At 59.9% G+C, this 20,614-nt stretch overlaps 1 protein-coding gene across 12 annotated transcripts in view; it reads right to left on the bottom strand.

Annotated features, from left to right (window-relative positions):
- The window catches only part of LLGL2 (LLGL scribble cell polarity complex component 2), a 29,874-nt gene that overhangs the window by 4,470 nt on the left and 4,790 nt on the right, over window positions 1-20,614 (bottom strand). For 7 of the 12 annotated variants that reach the window (XR_008390826.1, XM_053661217.1, XM_053661190.1 and 4 more), the window contains exons 2-16: window positions 19,189-19,291; window positions 14,382-14,476; window positions 7,686-7,783; window positions 6,354-6,435; window positions 5,988-6,103; window positions 5,644-5,802; window positions 3,588-3,750; window positions 3,309-3,441; window positions 2,915-2,969; window positions 2,238-2,392; window positions 1,147-1,364; window positions 1,001-1,068; window positions 712-865; window positions 521-625; window positions 39-331 (exon numbers count right to left, since the gene is read on the bottom strand). Coding sequence is in view for 11 of the 12 variants with exons in the window: in XM_053661217.1 (XP_053517192.1) it covers window positions 39-331; window positions 521-625; window positions 712-865; window positions 1,001-1,068; window positions 1,147-1,364; window positions 2,238-2,392; window positions 2,915-2,969; window positions 3,309-3,441; window positions 3,588-3,750; window positions 5,644-5,802; window positions 5,988-6,103; window positions 6,354-6,435; window positions 7,686-7,783; window positions 14,382-14,456 (1,874 nt within the window). In the remaining variant the exon portion in view is untranslated. Of the gene's footprint in view, window positions 1-38; window positions 332-520; window positions 626-711; window positions 866-1,000; window positions 1,069-1,146; window positions 1,365-2,237; window positions 2,393-2,914; window positions 2,970-3,308; window positions 3,442-3,587; window positions 3,751-5,643; window positions 5,803-5,987; window positions 6,104-6,353; window positions 6,436-7,685; window positions 7,784-14,381; window positions 14,477-14,572; window positions 14,678-14,697; window positions 14,787-17,393; window positions 17,571-18,856; window positions 19,087-19,188; window positions 19,292-20,614 lie in introns of those variants that run through there. The other 5 variants (XM_053661202.1, XM_053661204.1, XM_053661206.1 and 2 more) reach the window with 5 other exon arrangements.

Below are 20,614 nucleotides of genomic sequence, written 5' to 3'. Positions count from 1 at the left end.
GAAATCCAGGCCCCGGTCATCCCGGGTGGGCTGCTCACTTGACAAAGACCTGCCGCCGCTGCTGGTGGTCGAAGAGGCCAAAGCCGTGGCTGGTGCCGAAGGCCACGAGCCGCCACTCAGAGTGCAGAGCCAAGGACGTGACCACAGCCGGAGGCTGGCACTGTACCAACACGAAGGGCTGGAAGCCGGGCTCGAAGCGCACAGGGCCCGGGCGGGCACACAGGCGCTCGTGCCCCTTCCAGCGGTAGCCCTCCTGCTCCTGCAGCAGGTCGGCCTCCACCTGCTCCACAGTGTGCTCCGCCCCCTCGTCGTTCAGCTCCAGCACCAGCACCTGGATGGGACGGCAGACGGGCTGAGCCAACCCCAGCATCAAGGGCAGCAGGGCCTCAGGGACCCACCAATGGGTGCTTGGGGGCTGGTCCCCATCTCTGCCAACCCCTAATCCTGAGGAGGAAGCTCACAGGCCTGGACACTACACAGTCACTCCTCTCCCTCCTTCCCGCCCAGCCCGGCCTGCTACCTGCCCCGCCGTGCCGGCCACAGCCAGGTAACCACTGTATTTGCAGAGGAAAATCTTCTGGATGCCCAGCCGGGGATCATCACTGTAGGGATCGAAGGAGCCCACCTGACAAGAGAGGAGGCCCATGAGTGGCCATGAGCACGGGACCCAGCCTGTCCCCACCCTCCTGGTTGCCAGGCTCCTGGCCTCACCTTTCGGAGTGGGGGCCACTCGTCCTCGCCCTGGGCATTTAGGTTCTCACTGGGGTCCGTGTCGGTGAAGAACACGTGGACCGTGCTGAGTTTGTAGAGCAGCCGCAAGCAGACGCCCGAGGCGTCCCAGAACCGCACCGTGCCGTCCTCGTGCCTGTGGGCAGAGCCCGCCTGTGGCTGTGAGCAGGATGCCGGGTGGGGGGGCCAGGGCCTGGCATGCACCCCTCTGGGCTCTGCTCCCACCCTGTATGCCCTGCTGCACAGGAGGTGCGCTCCCTCGGTCACCTACCCTGTGAGCAGCAGGTCTCTCTGGGGAGGGGTGGGGGCCAGGCTGGTGCCACCATCAATCGGCCACTCCTAGCAAGTGAGATGGAGAGGTCGGTGGGAGAACTTGGCTCAGGGCCGGGGCTGGGGCCGGGGTGGGGGAGGGCCTACCATGGGTGAGAAGTGTGTGTTCTGACAGCTGCCTGCGGCAACGATCCTCTCCCACAGCTTCAGGGGGATGTTGGAGACGTGATGGGAGCAGGTGATGGCGGAACAGTGCAGGGAGGCCAGGTAGGGGGGCTGCACCTGCGGCCAACCGGCCGTCTGCAGGTCGACCACCACCAGCTCCTCCTCGGCCAGCACAACCAGGGCATAGGGGTCATCGAAGGCTGGGGGGACAGGCCAAGGGTCAGGGGCTGCGGGAGCCGGCAGGAAGCAGCTTGTCCTGGCCCAGCCCTGTGGAACCTGATGCTCTAGGGTTGGAGCCAGGAAATCTGCATTTTAAAAACAAGCTCCAAATCCAATGATGTATAAAAAGGAATATATGCCATGCCCAAGTGGGATTTACCCCAGTGTACAGGACTGCTTCGGCATTTGAAAACCAGTTGATATAATCCATCAACAGGCTACAAAATAATAGCCACGTGATTGTGTGCAAATATTTGATAAAGCCCATTTATGATACAAACTCCAAGGAAACTAGAAATACAGGGGAACTTCCTCAACTTGACGAAGCACGAAAAAGCTGCAGCTAACCTCCTAACGCATCGGGCCCCCTCTGCAGACTCTGACACCAGCCCTTTCCGGTGAGGCTGACCCAGGGCTTTGCCGTCCTGCCTTATTGGCCAGCTCCCCGGAGCTGGCTCAGAGCTGGCCATACCGCACCCTCTGCCCCAGCCCACATGGTCTTGCACAGGAGACCATGTCTACACCAGGACCCCCTTTTCTTAGCCAGGTGGCTGTTAAACCCAACAGTACTGATCTGCCTTCTTTGGACCGAACTCCATTTGAACCAGGGAAAGAGAGTGTGGAGCAGGCAGTGGGTGTGGCCAGCAAGTGCGAAACCTGAAGTCGGGGGAGGATGCGACGGACTGAGGCTGCTTGCCTCAGGGGACACCAAGAAGGGCAGCAGTGGGGACTCAGGGAGTGGCTGGTTTGGGTCCGTCTGCACAGGCCCCTCCTGCTTATTTATTTACAGACAGGCCGACATCCCCACACCTGCTGGTGGCTAGCCTTCCATGCCGCTCCCAAAGCGCACCTACCCGCTGCAGGGTCCACTTCGGAGAGAACAGTGAAGTCAATGACCCTCGAAGTGAAGTCGAAGGCTGTCTGCTGGCCATTGTGGACCACCGAGATGCAGTGGCGGTCCCCGTAGCTGGCCCGAGGCATGCCACCCTGGAAAATGGTGAAGGGCAACCTGCAGGCACAGAAGAGCAGGGGGCTGGGCTGGGGCTCCCGACAGGACCAGGGGGAATGGCAGCGTGGACTTCCCACAAAAGGTCCCAGCAGGGGGTGGGGCAGGACCCCCCCCCCCAGACTGTAACAGCCCAGGCGAGCTCGGGTGGAGCTGGGTGCACACAGGCTGTGGGTGCGGTGTCTTAGCTACTGCGCTTCAACCAGAGCTGCCCCCCCTTCCTGCTTATCCATCAGGTCCCCCTGCATGATTCTGTTAGAAGAAACTGGCCTGCTGAGAAAACAGTCTGACAGCTGCTGATCCGAATCATCTCTCCAGGGGGCAGGAAGGGAAGAACAGGGCGCTCTTTCAGGAATTGGCCGTGAGGGGTATGAGTGGCCCTCTCTCCTATCCCTGGAGTCTGAGACCTCAACCTGGGGCCCTAAGGCACAGTTCCACCCCAGCCCTCCCTGCAGAGGCCCAAGAGGCCTTCCAGCCCACCAGGAAGATGCTGGAAAGGGCAAAGGACAGAGCACGGGTACCTACCCTTGCTTGGTGGTCAGCCAGAAGATTTTGGTAATAGCTTTGCAAGGGAAGGGACCTAAAAGAAAAGGAACGAGCTGGAATGGGTCTTCCCGCCCTAGAGGCACGTGGGTCCTCGCGAGCAGATTCCTCACCCCACGCGCACTCGGTAGGCTTATGCTTGAGAGTCTTGCCCTGAGAAAGCCATGGTGGGTCTCACAAAACCCACTGTGTGGCTTTGGACAAAGCTGTCACCTCTCAGGGCCCAGGTTTTACTTCTGTGAGGTGGGCACCTACACCTGAATGCTGAAAAGACTGACTGGGGACCCAGAGGACGTTGTTTCGCACAGTGAACCACGGTCCTGGGCAACACAGCAGGACCAGGCCCTCCCGGGGGTGGGGGGAGCGGAACACTGACCGTAAGGCACACAGCTGCGCATAGGCTCCAGCTGCTGGGTGTCGGCGGACACAGCCCACTGGCAATAGCTGCCATCGGAATGGCAGCTGACGATCAGGCGGCCATCCCGCTGCCAGCAGACACTGTCCAGTTGCTTCAGGGAGGAGAGGAGAGACCGCAGGCTGGGATCAGGGCGACGGCCCCATCGCCTGCCCCCACACACCTTGGCACAGGGCTGTATGTGATGGGGGGGTCTGGGAAAGCCCCCTGGCATCGTCCACCGTCCCACCCACCCCCTACCTGGCTGCTGAGGAAATGGCAGAGCACGCGGCTGCCCCGCAGATCCCAGACGACGATGAGGCCTCGGCTATAGCCAATGAGGACCTGGTTGGGGTCTCGAGGGTGTTCCTGCAGAGCCTCCACCATCTCAAACACCCGCCGCTGGCGAGCCTCCTCCGGCAGCCTGGGCGAGGGGAGCACGGTGAGCCCAGGCTGGCGGGCCCCCAGGGGCCTCACACGGCACCCCACACGGCGGTGGGCTCTGCGTGTGCCAAGGGGAGAGAAGCCACCGCAGAGCAGGACAGTGACACTTATAAGCCCACCAGGATGTAAGTGCAGGAAAGGCAAGGAAGTGGTGACCAGAAAGGTGGATGCGGTGGGAGGCGGGGAGAGGGAGTCGATACCGGGAAGGGCAGGTGGGGGCCACTGGGAGGCTGGCAAGTTCTATTTCTTTGCCCGGGGTGGGCGTGGGGACAATCACTTTACAATCCATTAAACGGTCCTTTCGCATTTCGTGCATTTTTGAAAGGAGGTCCTGTTTCATAAAAACAAGTTTTTAAGACCCACAAGACAAAGCTCTATCCTCTCCTTCTTCTCTGGGCTGGGAATGCTGACGGGAAGTCTGGAGGCGTCACAGCCAACAGAAGACCATGAGGGGGCAGGCAGGGGACCAAGAGCCAGCACTGAGGGTGGTGAGCGGGGAATGAAAACAGCCTGGACCCTGAGGGAATTTCTATGTCCCAAAGCAAACCCCTGTATGTGTGTGTGTATATGTGTATATATATATGTATGTGTGTGTGTGTGTGTGTGTGTGTATAAAGGTTTTATTTACTTATTTTCAGAGAGAGGGGAAGGGAGGGAAAAAAAGAAGAGAAACATCCATTGGTTGCCTCTTGCCCCCAACCCAGGACCTAGCACAGAAGCCAGGCATGTGCCCCAAATGGGAATCAAACTGGCGACCTTTCAGTTTGCAGAATGACGCCCAATCCACTGAGCCACCCCAGCCAGGGCGAACCCCTGTGTTTACGCACATCCCCACGCACCAGTATCGTACACCACGCCTGCTAGCACCGGCCCCAGGACTGGGAGTGAGAGGTCAAAGGGGCCTTCGACCTTATCTGTAACGTTTTAAGGATTCTATCCTATGTTACTTCTATACTTTAAAAAATTTTTTTTCTTAAATTAAAGGTATGAGATGAAAGAATTACACGATCTTGGAAAGTACAAAGAAGCATCAGGAGGAACAGTATCAAAAGGAAACTGCCCTGGCTGGTGTGGCTCGGTAGATTGAGTGCCGGCCTGCAAACCAAAGGGTCACTGGTTTGATTCCCACATGCCTGGGTTGTGGGCCGGTCCCCAGTAGGGGATGCGCAAGAGGCAACCACACACTGATGTTTTTCTCCCTCCCTTCCCCTCAGAAATATGGGGGTGGGGGGGGGAGCCATGCAGCAGGATGGAGCCAGGAGCCCGCAGGAGCCCGCCCTCCCAGCTGCTCCTTTGCAAGAGTCTCAGCCCCTAGCTTCCCCCCTGCCCCTCGGACCCACCCAATCTGACACCCTCACTGCTGCAGACGCCACAAGGGGCAAAGCTTCCCAAACAATCTGCAGGAACCTACAGGGTCGGGGCTGCCAGGCTCTTGGCCACGGAGCCACGTGCAAATGGAAACCTAGCACAGACCCCAAAGCGTGAACACCAGCAGGAGCTGCCCCTGCTCACGCGGGGAGCTCTGTGCCTCTCCCGGCCCCCTGCACAGTCCCTGGGGTTTCAAAATACGTGCTACCAGGGCTAGAACACTGAGTTGGCGGCACTACGCAACCACTTTGGAGCCTAATCTTCCTCACCTCTAAATGAGATGTCGAGTTACCCACAAGACCCCTTTTAGTGCCACGATGCTAACATACTATGGGATGAGATTCTCGATTTGGGGGACAGGTGGGAAGCTGAGCCCCTCCTCCCACCCCCAGAGACTTCCCAGGAGGCAAACTATAAGCTCTTGAGACTTCACTGGGACCGAAGGGAGGGGCTGCGCTCAGCTCAGTGCGATGGGTTCCCAGCAGCAGCAGGGGCCGAGGCTCACCGCTGCAGCACGGCGTCCGAGCTGATGGCGCGGTCCTCCAGCGTGCGGAAGCCTGGCACCTGCACCACAAACACGTTGCCGCTCTCGGTGCCCAGGTAGAGCATCTTGCAGGAGGAATGTGGCAGGACCACGGTGATCTGTGTGGCACTGGGGGCAGCCCTGCAGACAGGAATGGCAACTTGTGGGCTGGCTGCCACCCAGGCAGGGGAGTCCCCGTGGATAGGCTCCCTGACCCCCGGCTGCCCTTGCTGGCCCCAGGGAAGGCTGTGCCCAGAAAGGGGATCGCCCTGGGGTTGGGTGCACAGGTCGGGCTGGCCAGGAGAGCAAGGGGACGGAGTCCTTACCCAGGAGGGCCCCGCAGTGTGAAACTCTCATCTTCCTGCAGCTCTGACACCCCGCCTTTGACCTTCAGGCTCCACAGGTGCAGGCTGTTGTCGTCCAGCAGGGTGATCAGCTGGCACTGGGGAGGGTGTGGGGGCAGTCATGTGCTGTCTGGTTCACCAGGGAGGGCCAGCATTCACCGTGGCCTTTGCCTACCAGGGCAGCCTCAGAAAGCCCCCAAACCAAAAGGCCCCCAGCTAGTCTTAGGACAGCCCGTGAGCCACAGCTGGGAAAGGGTGGTGGTCCCAGGTCCTCCCATCAGCACCAAAGCCAGGGCCACATGCCCCCTCTGGAAGACCTGAGAGGAAGGAGGGCACAGGGGGCCTCACCTGGCCAGGCAGGAAGCAGACCTGCACCACTGCGTTGTTCTCCCGGTGCAGGCCCATGAACTCCACCCCGGGGGCGCCGTAGCTAGGAGCGGCAGGTTCAGGAAAAGCACCTGAAGGCAGGACACCACCCCTCGCCCATCGGAGTGCCAGGGCCTCTGGGCCTTCGTGGCAAGGAGTGTCAACACCAGGTGGCTCCCCCTGTCCCCAGACAGCAGGACCTGGGCTTGGGTGTTGGGGAGACAGGGCATCCCTGGTTGGAGGGCCTTGGACAGTGCCGTGACCCGAGTGTGGAAACAGCCAACCAGGGAGAACCTCCCAGCCAGGCAGGTGGGGACAACTCTGTACAAGGGTGAGACCTTGGCAACTGTTAGGCTACTCGCTGCCACCCCCGCCCCCCAGCCCACAACCTGAGCTGCAACAGACCCATCAGCTACCACTTGGTGGCACCTGTGAGAAGACAAAGGGCGCTCCTGTGAGTCTACCCCCAACAGCTAAGGCCATGAGTCTTGGCAAGGGGATTGCTAACCAAGATATGGCCGTGGCCTGGCAATGATTAACCAGCTGGGGTTGGGCTGAGCCGGCACTGGGACCTGAACCCCTGCCCCCCTGTGTTTACACAACCTCCAGCTCAGCCCAGCCCAGCTGGTGGCAGCCACACCCCCCACCCCCCTCCTATGCTTCACAGAGGAACAGGGAGTTACAGCTTTGCTGGAGGTGCCAGAGGGTGGCTCCCCACCTCGCAGTTCCCCCAGTCCCACCCCAGCTCACCCTGGAGGCTCAGGTTAGATCAGGCAGAATTGCGCTAAGACGGGTAGTCCAGGCCAGCCCGGCCAAGCGGCAGTGCCCTGGCCTGGGACCTGGGGGCTCGCCTCTGAAACGGCTCAGAACCGATGCTTTAAATAAAAGACAACCCAACCGGACAATGTCCAGCCTCAGCCAGGGAAGGACTGTCCCCGCCAACCAGGGGCCCACTCTGCTCTCCAGTGCGTGTGTGTGGGGTGTGCACGGTGGGCGAGACTCTGGGACAGTGGCTCCCTGGCACTGCTCCCCTCCCCCAGGGCCACCCTGCCTCTGGTGTGGAAAGGGCCCTGGGGCCAGTCTACTGACTCTTGCTGGGAAAAAGGTTTAAAAGAACTTGGCCCACTGCCCACATCCCCTTACTGCGTTCAGGGCTGACTTCTCTGAGGGTATCTGGGACACCTGGGAACAAGAAGGGTCAGCCACACTTGCTTTTTTCTGGAGGGTGGGGTCCTTGCTGCATCTCACCGATGTCAAAGCCCCCGCCCCTTCTGGGGATTCCCTGGGTGGCAGCCTGGAGAACACAAAGGATACAGCTTGACGGCTCCGGAGCGCGTGCCGATGGCCAGGAGGCGCAGAGAGGGGCTGTAGCCGAGGGCGCTGGGCTGGTGTGGGAAGCCATGCTCCACCGTCTGCAATGAGAACCACGCTGGCCTGCAGACGTGCCCCTCTGCCCCTCTGCCCCTCTGCCCCTCTAGCTGCGGGGCTGGTGCCGGACAAAGAAGCCGAAGCACAGAGCCACCCCCAGCGGGAAGGAGGAACTGAGGCCCAGTTAGGCTCCGACCCAGACACCCACGTGTGAGGGCAACTCCAGACCCACCTGAGCCCCGCCCTCAGCCCATTTCTGACCCTGTCCTTGACCACTGTGCTGGCCACTCGCTCTCCAAGAACTCCGATTCAGTTCCTCCACCATGCCTGCTACGGGTAACTGACCCAGCTCTCCTGCGGGGTGCGGGCAGCTTTGGGAAGCTGGCACAGTGAAGGTGCCCCATCGCTCAGGAGGCCTGGTTGTACCGCAGCTTCAAAGGAAGCCTCGGTGGCCCTTCCAAGCTCAGGGCTGTTCGGGCTCCTCCAGCCCTGAATCCGCCCCCCCAGGGCCCTCCAGTCTCTGGGAGTCTCCATCTTCCCGGAGGGGAGGAGCTTCCCGAGTGCTGCTGCAGACACACGCTTCTTTCTGCTCGTTTCTTATGATAGCAGTGATACACATCACAGAACATCTGGAACACGTAAAGGAGTGTGAGAGAGATGACCTAAACCACCCACATTCCTGCGACCACAAGGAACCCTGGCTAACGGTTCAGTGGGTGTGAGTGCACGTGTGTGTCTATACTTAGAGCACAGAGACCTGACTGGGGTCATGCCACACGGACACACGCACGTCAGCTCTGTAGCCTGTTTCCCACCTACAACCAGTCAGGCTGTTAAAAGGACAGAGATGACGCTTCAGCGGCTGCCGGATACTCTCACAGGGAGGCGCCCTGCCTCACCGGCCTCTGTGGTTAAGCATCTTCTTGGTGCCCAGAGGTTCTGCCATCGCCACTCGAATCAATGGCCACTCTCGGACTCCTATCTTTGCCTGTGACTCGGGATATCCTCAGGCAGATGTCCCGGGGGAGCGATTACAGATTTGAAAGGTAGGGATACAAACACTTCGGATTTATGCTGACAAACCATCTTCGGGAGGGTTTCTGGTTGTTTCTTAATTGGCTAATCCTACCTCTCGGGGCCCATCCCAGGGGATACTGAGCCTGCAGAGCTAGATTGGTGCGCAGGCAAAGGACCACCTGCTTTGAAGACTTGATTTTTCTTCTCTCCTTGTCTCTGGAGGCCGCCCTGCAGGAACAGGCTGCCCCAGTGCGGCAGCTCCTGGGGCCTCATCTGGCTGCCCCATCAGGCCTCAGGGGCCCAGGAAGAGAATAGTCCCGGTGACAGCTGCCATGGTAACTCAGCAAACCCAACTGCTGCCTGCCTTTTTGTCCTGTCCAGTCTAGTGGGTCACAGGCGGAGGCCCCAGGTTGGGGTCAGGCCAGAGGAGAGCTCCAAGGCACCTCTTCTGGGGATGTCTGGGGACACCGAGGTGTGGGAGACCCTTCCGGCCTGGCTCCTTGCCAGGAACACAGTCTGCCCTGAAAATGGCTGTACCTGGAATGGACAGCCGGCAGGGCAGAAGTGACTCAGCAGGAGCTCCCGGCTCGCTCAGGTCCCTGTTCAGCTATGCAAAAAATGCAGAGTCTGGAAAAGCCTTGGGGAGATAGCGGAGTGTCTGGAATGTAAACATTCCCCAGGAAAAGGAGGGCAAGGCACATAATGGGGTGTGTGGGACAAGCTTCCCAGGGGCCCCCACTGGGCCTCGGCCTGCCCCAGGTTGCTGGGACCTCAGGAGGTCAGCAGCCCCAGCTCGGGAAAGGCTCCTGGGATGGTAGCGTTTTCCCAGAACCAGCAGTAGCTCTGCCTCCTGGATTGGGAGGATTCTGGGGGTGTCTGGTAGGAGCCCAGGGACCGGTGGGAGGCCCGTACCCCGAGCTGCCCAGTGTGACAGCCACAGGCTGGGGCTGAGTGCTTGCAGCGTGGCTCGTGCCACCGGGGACAGAATTTTAAATTTTATTCCATTTGTATTAACTTCAATTTAAGAAAGGATGTTCACTTCAGCTAGCAGAAAGCCTTCTAACTATGCTCTTGGGGTCCAAAGGAATCAGTAGGGGCTGGGGCCATGTGGGTCAAGCCTCAAATCTCCTTTTCCATTTGTAAATCTCCAAACTCTGAATACAGATCATGTATTTCCAAAGCAAATGTAATGCCCAAATCAAGATGTGCCGTAAGGGTAAAATACACCTGGGTTCCAAAGACTTCACACACACACACACACACACGCACGCACACACGTGTGCACTAAAAAAGTCTCATGAGTTTATATTGACTACATGTTGAAACAATATTTTGGATATATTGGGTTAAACAGAACTTATCCAAATTAATTTCTCTTGTTTAAAAACTTTTGGTAATGAGACTTCTAGAATATGTCAAATTACGTATGTGGCACGTACTGTTTTCCTATCGGGACAAGATGCTGCCCTTGATGGTTCTGCCCCAGGACAGGGGGCAGAAAAGTCAAACCAAAGAGAAAACGGCCTGAAGCTTATGGTCTGGTGCTCAGGCCACGCACCATTCTACTGACTCCTGGGCAGGAAGTTCTTCCAACATCTCACCCGAGTCACTCCTGCTGCGGGTCAGCCTCTCCTCCCCAACCCAGAGGGAGACAAGTGTGCAGTCCATCGTTCACTGACCCCCACTCATTCCTCATTTCCTTCAGGGTCCTGGGGTCGCTGTGCTACCCCTCCCCCCTTCTTTCCTGTAACTGGCTCAGGCAGACAGGACGGAGGCCCTGGCCGGCATGGCTCAACTGGCTGGGCATCGTCCCACAAAGCGAAAGGTCGCCAGTTTGATTCCTGATCAGGACACATGCCCACACTGCGGGTTCAGTGCCTGCTCAGGGCGTGTACAAGAGGCAACGGATCAATGTTTGTCACCCCTTCTTCCTCCCTCCCTTCCCCTCTCCAAAAATAACTCAATACAATTTAAAAAAGAAAAGGAAGACAGGGACCGAGTCTGGCTCACTAAGGTTTGAATCGCCCTCTGCCCCTTAGAAGGGGCCCGGCCTTGGGGGAGCCGCTGTGCCTCCCTGAGCCTCATTTCACATCTGATAAATGGGAGTGCACCCGTGTCCTTGGCTGAAACCCAACAAACCTTAGAAAGACCCCCGACAGTGGCAGGAAGGCCCAGCTCCCCCGCCAGAGCACACAGGCCTCGCCCCCTAAGGCCCGGCTTAATTCCAAGGTCCTCACCACTCCCCCCTGTACCTCTCAGAAGTCTCCAAATTGACAGCTCTGGAGGGACCAAGATGAAGGAACAAAGGGAGGGAATTTCACAATGACCCTACTTGGCCAGGGGCCAAGAGACTGGGTTCAAATGCGAGTAGTGTGGTGACAGGGGATTCCCCGGGTCCCAGGGAGGGGTGGTCCCAGGGAGAGGCCCTTCCCTACTGGAGCACCAGTTCCCCATGGGGAGCAACCTCCCCCCAGGCTGGGTTTAGGCACAGCTCCAGGTCCCCGAGGCAGGGAGGGTAGATGGTCTCCCGTAGGGAAGGCACCGCCAGGGCCTGGGGGTGGGCTCAACCTCAGGGGTGCCTGCTGTGTAACTTCCAAGCTACACAGCCACCCCAGATCATGCCTCCACCCAGGACGGAGGCTGGGGCAGGGATGGCAGGCAGGATTATGGGGGCCTCCCAGCCTGAGCCCCCACTTTCTCCAGCTCAGGCTCAAGCTGGGAGGGCGACCAATGCCTGGCAGCCACTGGGGCACCCTGGGCTCAGCCTCCAGCCTACCTGGCCCTGCCCCCACCTGCTACTGGCTCAGGTGACCTCTGCCAAAAGAGGAGAGAACAATGAACCCTTTTGACAAGAGGCTGGGAAAGGAGAGATTTGCAGAAGCCGCCAAACTGCAACAGGAGCCTGGTGTAGGAGAGAAAGCCCTGTCTGTCTCAACTGGCTCCAGGGCCCCATTTCGGGCCCCAGAAGGGAGACAGCAAAGGCTGTCTGTCAGGGAGCTTGGGGGTCCTTCGTGCCCTGAGCGAGGGGGGCCCACCCACGATGGAGGGCGGAGGAGTCCCCAGCCCTTGGGGGATGGGGAAGGAGGGCTTCCCAGAGTCATAGGGGGCACAGCAGGCTGGCTGGCTGGCTGGCACTGCCCCACACCAGGTGTGGTCAGCTCAGATTCCTGGCGGTGGCAGCAACCTGGCCTGCCCTGTGTGGCTGTCACCTGACACCAGAGGCCCAGCCACGAAAATGCTAAGACAAAACAACCTGGCTGTGGCCAGGGCAGCCAGGCAGGAGCACACAGTCCATTCGGGCAAGAAGGGCCGAGGCAGCCTCATCAACTGGCTGGTCACGTCGCCAGGGGAGGGAGGGGCCTGGGGGCGTTTTGAGGAAGAGGTTTTACTTGGACACAAGTCACTGCCTCTCTACTGAGGGGCCCGGCAGGTCCCTCAGTCCCCTCGTTTGGTCCTGCCAGCTGACTCCTCTGTCTTCCCAACAGCCTGCGGACCCACCACACGCCACGAATGGAACCAGGGGCCCTTGTTTCCAGCTGGTGCCCTCCACCACGCGCAGGCCCGAAGGCCTCAGCTTCCTCACCTGCAGAACAGGAGCACCGCCCACCTGTGAGTTGTCACAAGGACGAAGCCAACCCTGGTACGGCACCAACCGTGTGTCACACGCCTCCACAGCCTTCTACACCCCTGGCCCTGCAGTGTCAGGCCCAGACTCCCAGGTCCCAGCTGCCCTTGACCCAGCAGCCTGGGGGAAGCCTGGGGAGGAGCCAGCGTGGGTGGGACCATCTAGGTTCCCAAATCTTCCAGGATTTGGCCTCACCCTCCAATCCCAACCCAGATGACACAGAATCCCCACACCCCATCAGACTCTCCCCTTCCTCCTCTCCACTCCCAACAAGTGGAATTTCAGACCGCCAACCCCCTCCCTCCCATGAGGCTACGGTCTTATCATCTGAGACGCTCACAACCCCCAGCCCTCGACTATATTAATATATACAGTAGGTGCTCATTCTTGCCAATGAATGGAAGGAGGAAGGAATCCCAGGAGCCTTCCCTGCCCCTTCCTTACCAGGCCTAGGGGTGGGGGGCCAAGTGCAGGGACCACCACTTGTGAGGCATGAAGGGAGGACTCCACCCAAGCCGCACCCCAGCCTCACCCTGCTGAACAGTGGAACTTGGGGCGGGGGTTCGTCCCTCCTTGCTGATCCTGCTTATCCGGTTTCCCTGAAATTGGCCACCTTTTCAGGGTGTGAGATCCTGGCGTCACCAGGGGTAATGGAGGCGGCACACAGGGGTCACCCCGGACCCCTGGCTGGTGCGGGGGTTCTGAGAGCGGCACCCAGCAACCATGGGCTGCTTCTCTGGGAGGACAGTGGCAGGCCCCCGAGAATCCTGAGCTCCCCCACTCTCATCACCTGCATCCCGTTTCCCCAAGACCCAAAAGCCCTGCCCATGGCTTCCTTCTGCCAGTGGGAGGAGGTGCTCCTCAGGCAGCCCGGGCCCAGGGGCCTCGAAGCAGAGCCTGGAGAAGAGCAACGCCTCCCTCAGGTTGAGAAAGTCAGGGGAAGATGGCAGGGCCCGCGGGGACCCCAGCCACCGGGAGCACCTGGGGGCTCTCTTGCCCTGGGAGGCTGCCTTGGGAGCAGCAGCCCAAGTTCCTAGACCACTGTGTCTAGCACTTAAAATTATCTGCTTCCATGTGGGGGACGAGCACAGGGTCACCGGCTTTAAGTGGCGAAGCCAGATTTGGACCCCTGACCATCACCACCTCCTGGAGGGGTCCCCCTTGTGGGGCAGAAGGAAGCTTGGGCATGGAAACCAAGGGCCTAGATCAAAGCAGAGGAGAGAAGCTAATTACCTCCAAACGGTCGCAGATTGCTAGGTGGCCGAGGAGCTAATAAACCGAGCTGTGCTCCTCCTATTTCCAGCTCTGGCCTTCTCAGGCACCAGTCCCCTTGGGGAAGCCCTATGGGGCTTCTGGGACCCTCCCTGGGGTCTCAGGTGACAGGTCACTCTGGCTTTGGGGGCCCTGGAGCAGGTGTGGGGTTGAGGTACTCAAATGCCGCCCTGGCAGTTCCCCCAGGTGCCTTACCCCACTCGCCAGGCCTGGAGCCTGCAGAGAAAATCCTGTGTTCTGCAACAGGGAAAGTTGCGTTTGCCTCTGGGGGCGATTTTGAGGAGGACAGACACAGCCAAGGCCTGTGGCCACAACCCCACGGGGCCTGGCGCCACAGAACATTACACCCTGCAGGGGTCAACGTCCTTCCATCTTTCCTGTCCCTGAGCCTCCTCAGCAACCCTATGGGGAGGTAGACTGTTTTATCCCCATTTCGCAGGAGGGGAAACTGAGTCTGGAAGAGGCAGACTGACTTGCAGAGGTGACATAGCTGGTGAGAAACTTGGAACGAGGAGTCCTCCGGGGCATCCACTGCCCTTGCCTGGGAAAGCCCTCTAATCGGACCCTATTTCCAAAGTCAGATTCCCATGAGGCACTGCAGGCAGAGCCAATATGTACCTTCATCCAGGTACAGACAACCCTGGTGCCTCAGCCCCAGCCTGTGAGGTTGATAGCATGGTGCTCACCATAGACACCCGACTGTGTCTCCCCCGCTCCTGTCCCCTTACCTTGTTAAACTGGAAGAGGTCCCGCTTGAGCCTCTCCCGAGCAGGGTCATGTCCTGACCTCAGGAACCGCCTCATCCTGCTCGGTGCGCAAGCCCCTGGAGAGAAAGGAGAAGCTGTTGAGCACTGGGGTAAGGCAAACACACAGCCCAGCCCCAGACGCGGGCCTGGCACCCAGGCCGAGCCCAGGCCACCTTGGGCCTCTCTGCCCTAGCCCAGCATCTAGGGGGCCGCCCCTGGGCCAGATCAGCTCCGCCGTCCTCGGCTTCCCCGAGCTCCATCTGTGCGGCGTGCTTTCTTCAGGACCGTCCCTGCGCACCTGGAGGCCCAGGACTGGTTAATGTCCTAACGCTTGCTTGTGGCCACCTGTAGCCTTATAAAACCAGCGGAGAAGCTGGGGGAGGAAGCCATTACCCAGGCTTTGCAGGAACAAGGAGGCCTAGAGGCCCTGAGGTTAATTAGCTTAATTGTTAACCTGTTTTCTGAAAAACCATAAAACTCCAGCTAAACAGAAAGGGAAACGTCACAAGCCTCTCTCCCGAGCAGCTGGGAGGTGGGAATGCAAGGGCTGACCAGCTGGGCTCCCAGACCAGAGCCTGGTGGGGGCAGGGGCAAGGCCTGGCAATTCCAGGGAGTGGGTGCCCCAGGGCCCATCTGCCTTCTAACTGCAGGGAAGGCGCTTCAGCGACTCCACTCAGGATGTTCCCACCAGCCCCCACTGCCGAGAACCTGGGTTGGGGGGAACGAAGGGCACGCAGTCAGGGGTGCTGGTCCATCCCACCCCATGCGGCTGCTGGGACCTCTGCAGCCTCAGGCCTGGCTCCCCCCTTTCCATGGGCCCAAGTGAAGGCTAATCGGGGGAGAAACAGACTCCCCATAAGAAACCAGCTCCGAAACTGCCGGCCCACTGTGGAGCGCCTTCCTTGTCTGAGGGGAAACTATTTCTGGATCGTCCTGGCGGGAAGGGGGGAGGATCGACGGTGCTCTAGCTTCCGGCTTCCAGTAGCGCGGCCACCCACTGACCACAGAACGCCAAGATCTGTCCTTGGGAACACATGAGCTCACGCCCACCCCGAGACACTGTAAAGGGAAGGGAGTGGGCTGGCCCCTGCCCTGGAGGGGCTCACTCTGGGCTGGGGGCGTCCCAGAGGGGGCCGTGCGGTGTGCTGAGTGCTGGGCAGGGTCACAGGGACCACTGGCCCAGAGTGGGGGAAGGGCTGTCCTGTGAGGAAAGAAAGTATCTGAGCTGAACTGAAGGGTTGTCCTGAAGTTTGTGGCATCTTGGGAAGTGACCAAAAAAACCCCACCAACTTTGTATATGGAAGCACCCTGTGTGGTCAAAGATGGGGGAGGGGGTCCCTCTGAGGCATCGTGCGTGGTAGAACGGCGTGGTCTTCTGGCAGAGCAACTGAGGGCCGACTGCTGGCAGAGGCCACCTGGCTCGGCAGGGACACCCATCGGGGGCATTCCAAAAGCCACCCTGACTGGGAACAGACAGAGGACAGCCCTCAGAGCACCATTACCTTCTGGGGACACCAAAAAGGCCACCACTTACGTGAGGGGAAGGGGTGGATATGGGAAATTTGTGCCTTCACCTTTTGGGGGAGCCACGGCAGAGTGGGGAGCCCCACTTCCCCTCAGAACAGCAGGCAGCCGGGAAACTCCGAGGCGCCCACTTGACTGACCCGAAGCCCTGAAGCGGGTTCAGGGAACAGGCACGGGCAAGCCCCCAAGGCTCCTGGACCGACCTGGGAGTGAAACAGACTCCTGGGCCTGCAGTGCCGTCAGCCTCCTGGACAAGCGGCTGAGCTGGAGCCTTGCATTCCAGCCTCGGGGGAGGGCATGCAAGCTCATAAATGGGCCACTCCAGGTCCCGGGGGTGCTCACTCTCTCCCCAGGCCTAGGTCTGTGGGTCAGAAGTGAGAGGAAGCCAGGAGTGGGGCCCTAGAGGAGGAGGGGGGTCTGCAGACTCCAGGGAGAAGCTGACCTGGGCCCTGCCATGGAGCACCCATGCAGGTTATGGCGTAGGGACCACAGGGCACAGGGCCATGGGTGCCAAGGACCCACAGGCTCAAAGATGAGGTGGCCCAGTCTCAGGTGGAGGAGGTACAGGTAGGAATAGGAAGGAGGGACACGGGATGTGGAGACTCATGGTGGGGGGTGCTGGGGAGGTGGTCCCACACAGGAGGAACGGGTGGGCACTCCATCCACCCAAATGCCCCTTGGAGCACCTGCTGCCTGCCAGGCACTACACCAGACCCTTGTGCATTCTTTTTATTAGTTTTTTCAAACACCTTGCTCAAGGAATCTTGCTCACTGCCAAAAAAAGCAAACAATCTTAAGGAGAGAAGCCCTCCCTAAACCCCACTGCCCAGGCCAGGGCAGCGAGGTGGCGTGTTGGCATGTGTTGGTACGTGTCGCAGCGCCCCTTTCCTTGGTGCTCTGTGCACTGTGAACCAGGCGCACTGGAACCCGAACCCGGACCCGAACCCGGTGTTCCTTCATCTCCTACCAGCCTCCCTGGAGGGTGAGTGCAATACCCCCACCTGGCAGACAAGGGGAAGAAGGTCGCAGATGCCAGGCCACTCAGGTTTGACCCCAGGTCTGGCGAACTCCCAAGTCCCTGGGAGGCAGCGAAGGATGGTTGTGACAGGACAGGATGCCTAATGACACCCCTGCAGTTCAAGGGCACGGGCGCGTGTGCGCAGTCACACCCATGTGCCTTCAGCTCAGAGCCAACCAAGCAGTTTGGGGGCGGGGCTCTGGCTGCTGCTTGTGGGGGCCTTGCATGGACCTGCCGCTCAGTGAGCAGGTGGCCGGGACTGGGAGCGGGTGACGGAGCCAGGATGAGGGCGGGCCAGCTGCAGCGTCTGCTCCTCACCCCAGTGAGCCCACCCAGCACAAAAGTAACTGCCCAGGTCGAAGCACAAAGAAGTGTCACCTCTTCCTGAAGTGGGACAGGTCTGGGACTGGCTGGACCCCCTCACCTCCAGGCAGACCCTCAGCTCCACTCACCCCAGACAACAGGTTCTCTGCAGAGAAGATTCAGGAATCCGGTCCTGGAGATGCCTGGTGTACGGATCCTACCTACTCAGTCTGCTCCTGGGGAGGGTGGGGGGCGTAACAGCGAGAGCCCAGAGCATGGTACCAGCAGCCAGGACCACGGCTTAGCTCCTCCAAGCTGAGTGGCCCCCTAAGGTTGCTCCTGAAGGCCCAGCGACAGGTCTGCTGGGAGAAGCGGAGCAATGACAAATGCCGAACGCCTGGCACAGCGTTTGGCACAGAGCAGGCACTGTCCTAGGACTAGGGATCCAACAGTGACAGACAGACAAGGTCCCTTATGTCCCCAAGCTTACAGCCTTGCGGGGAGCGTGGGATGACTCACAGGCACAGAAATTAGTCAGCGGGTGGTTTCAGATTGAGATCAGGCCAGTGAAGAATAAAGGCAGATGCTAAGAGAGAGTGACCGGGGCTTTGTGGTCAGAAGGACTCAGTGGCCATTCTGCACCTGGGCCCACGCACTCGCCCTGCCTTCTGCCTGGGACGCCCCCCGCCCTTGTCTCTACTCCAATGTCCCTCCCCCGACATTCTCTTATACTCCCAGCTCTGTTCTTCTCCCCAGCACTGGGCCAGTGGCCTGCTTTACTGACTGTTCTTGTCTGTGACCCGTTCAACGCTCCGAGGACACATTTTCGTATTCCTACTCGGGGACTCCGGCCCCTCCCTCACTGCAGCACCCCGCATGCGCCAAGTGAACCAACGGAGGAGGCAGAACCTCCACCCAGACCTGAATAATAGGAAGTGGTCAGCCGATTCAGGGGCAGGGTGTGTCAGGCAGACGGAACAACGAGCATGTTCCTGGGGGATGCAGACAGGGAGGGGGGCTGAGGGCAGGCAACAAGGAGGGAGATGAGGTGGGTTGAGAAGAAGGCCCTAGTGGGCCACAGCAGAGCTTCAGTGAGACTCCACTGGGAGCCCACCGGCAGTCCTGGCCAGGGGCCTGAGGGGGTCTGCCCTCGCCTCTCCCACACCACGTCCCCTAGGTCTGGTCTGTGTCAGCCAGTCCATCTGCTGAGCCCCCACCCCAGCCCCCATCCACGGTGCTCTCCATGCTTCAGTCTGAAATACCTTCTTGTCCTTCAAGCAGCACATCAAAAATCACCTTCCAAACTGTCCTTGCCCTCTGAACCCATCCCGTCTACTCTCACCCAAGCCCACGGCCAAACCCTCTGCTCACACTGCTACGGACAGGGTCACCCGTTCAGCTCTGAGGATGTTCGCCTCGGTCTGGCTGGGCTGGTCGTTAAGCTATTGGGCAAAATCAGAACCACCTAAGTGGCCGACAACAGGGGGCAGGGGAAGGTGCTCAGCGCTGCAGAGGGCTGCCGGGTGCTGGAAGGGCAGAAGGCTGAAGACGCAGATGCCCGTGTGCACTGCATCCAGGAATCGGGGAGAATCTATTTAAAACATTCACAAACCTAAGCAGACAGCCCACTGGCACGGTCATGGGCTCGGTGCTGATTTTTCTTCTTTTGGTCTGTCTGCTTCGCAGGCAGGACAGAAAAGAGGACCAACAGGAAAAAGGGTGCAGCCCAGGCAGTTGGCAGGTATGAGGGTGGCCTCAGCTCACAGCAGGCACCCGGTCCTGCGGGCGGGGTCCCTCCTGCTCTCTCAGGGGCTGGCTTCCTCTCCAGCCACCTGCGTTAACCTGGATACGGACACCGAGTAGGCGCAGAGGCGGGGAGTGTACAGGCAGGGGGAACCATCTGTGTGACCTTGGGCTCCGGGTCCTGGGGTAGGAGGGCCTTACTAGTTCGCAGGCTCTGGCCAGTGGACTGCCGTGAACGCCTATGGAAGGGCCCAGGCGGGGTCTGGCAAACTGGCGGGCGATGTCCACTTCAGTGCTGCTTCCGCTGCGAGGGGTGTGGGAGAAGACACGAGTTTAGGAGCACCCCCAAGCAGAGCCTCTCGAGTTGATGCAAAGGGCCTAAAGCAAGGTCACTGGGCACGTAAGGAACTCCGAGGGTCCTGGCTTCCTGCACGGGGGAACCCCCCTGCCTAGAGCACTGCTCCTGAGAGTGGGGCTTCCCAAGAACCACCTCTTCCAACCCTAAACTTCTAAAGACTGCCTGCCCTTCTCGCCCTCTGTCCCTGACCAGACCAAACCCTGAGCTGCCTCGCCCGCTGGGCCCTGCTCCGTTCTTTTAGGGTGGGCGCTCAGGGTTCAGGGCCGGGCTGCATAAGGCTTGCTGACCCGTGGCTGAGTCTTACTCATTTTCCACACAGTCTGCTCCGTGGCCAGCTGACCCAGCAGTTTCCTTCCCTTTTCACTGCCCTAGTCATCCAACATTGCCACTGGCCAGGGGGACTCCATCTCCCCACGCCCCGACACCCACCATGGAAAAAAATAGGAGCTGTCCTTGGCAACAAGCCAGCAAATTCACACCCTGTCTCCCTTCCCCCATACCGGCCCAGACCCTGCAGCCATGATACGCAGGGGCCCTGCCTCATCCCTGCATCTCAGGAGCTCAGTAAAGAGACCAGCGGGGGCAAAGAAGGAATGACTGCATGGGTGGGCCTGTCTGGGCCCCAGGAAGAAAGAAGGGGCTTCCCAGGCCAGAGTGCTTGCCCCTCGCTGGACTGTTTGGGGTGCCTGGACTAACTGGTCCCATGAGACCAAGGCTTGGCCAAGCTGAGCCCATCTGTCTCGGAGGTGTGTGATGGGCCAGGTCCCCAGAAGGTCCCTCAATGTCTTGGGAAGTGCCACTGATCTGCTGGGAGTGGTGGCCCCCAGCAGCGGGACTCAGGACATCTCGGGCCTTCTTCCCCCTGGGTCTGAGACGTCCAGGATCCCCAGAGGCACACACAGGGGGAGTCCCAAGCGCTCCTCACCCCTCTGCTCCTGCTCCCCACAGCCTGCTGCTGCTGAGAAGCTGCCCTCCCTTCCCCGACATCCTGTGTGAGACCTGTGTGCGGCCTGGGCCTCCAGGCTGCACCACGCTCCTGCACCTCCCTCCGAGGGGAGGGGGGAGCCAGGCCCTACTGACGAGGGCAGCTGCTGCTCCCTCCGGCCTCTGTCCATGCCAACTCAGATGCCCACAGCTGCTTTTTGCAAGCACCCATGTTACCCTGGGAAACCCAATCTCCCAGAGGCACCAAGTAGGCCCCTGGACAGCAGCTTAGCAACCAAATCAAACCTCAGCTGAAAGGGCAACCCACGGAGGTGGGGCACAGAC

This window comes from Artibeus jamaicensis, unplaced genomic scaffold (assembly GCF_021234435.1).
Source record: "Artibeus jamaicensis isolate MK-2021 breed Jamaican fruit bat unplaced genomic scaffold, CSHL_Jam_final contig_2259, whole genome shotgun sequence".
NCBI lineage: Eukaryota > Metazoa > Chordata > Mammalia > Chiroptera > Phyllostomidae > Artibeus > Artibeus jamaicensis.
This window is presented reverse-complemented; position numbering and strand designations above follow the sequence as displayed.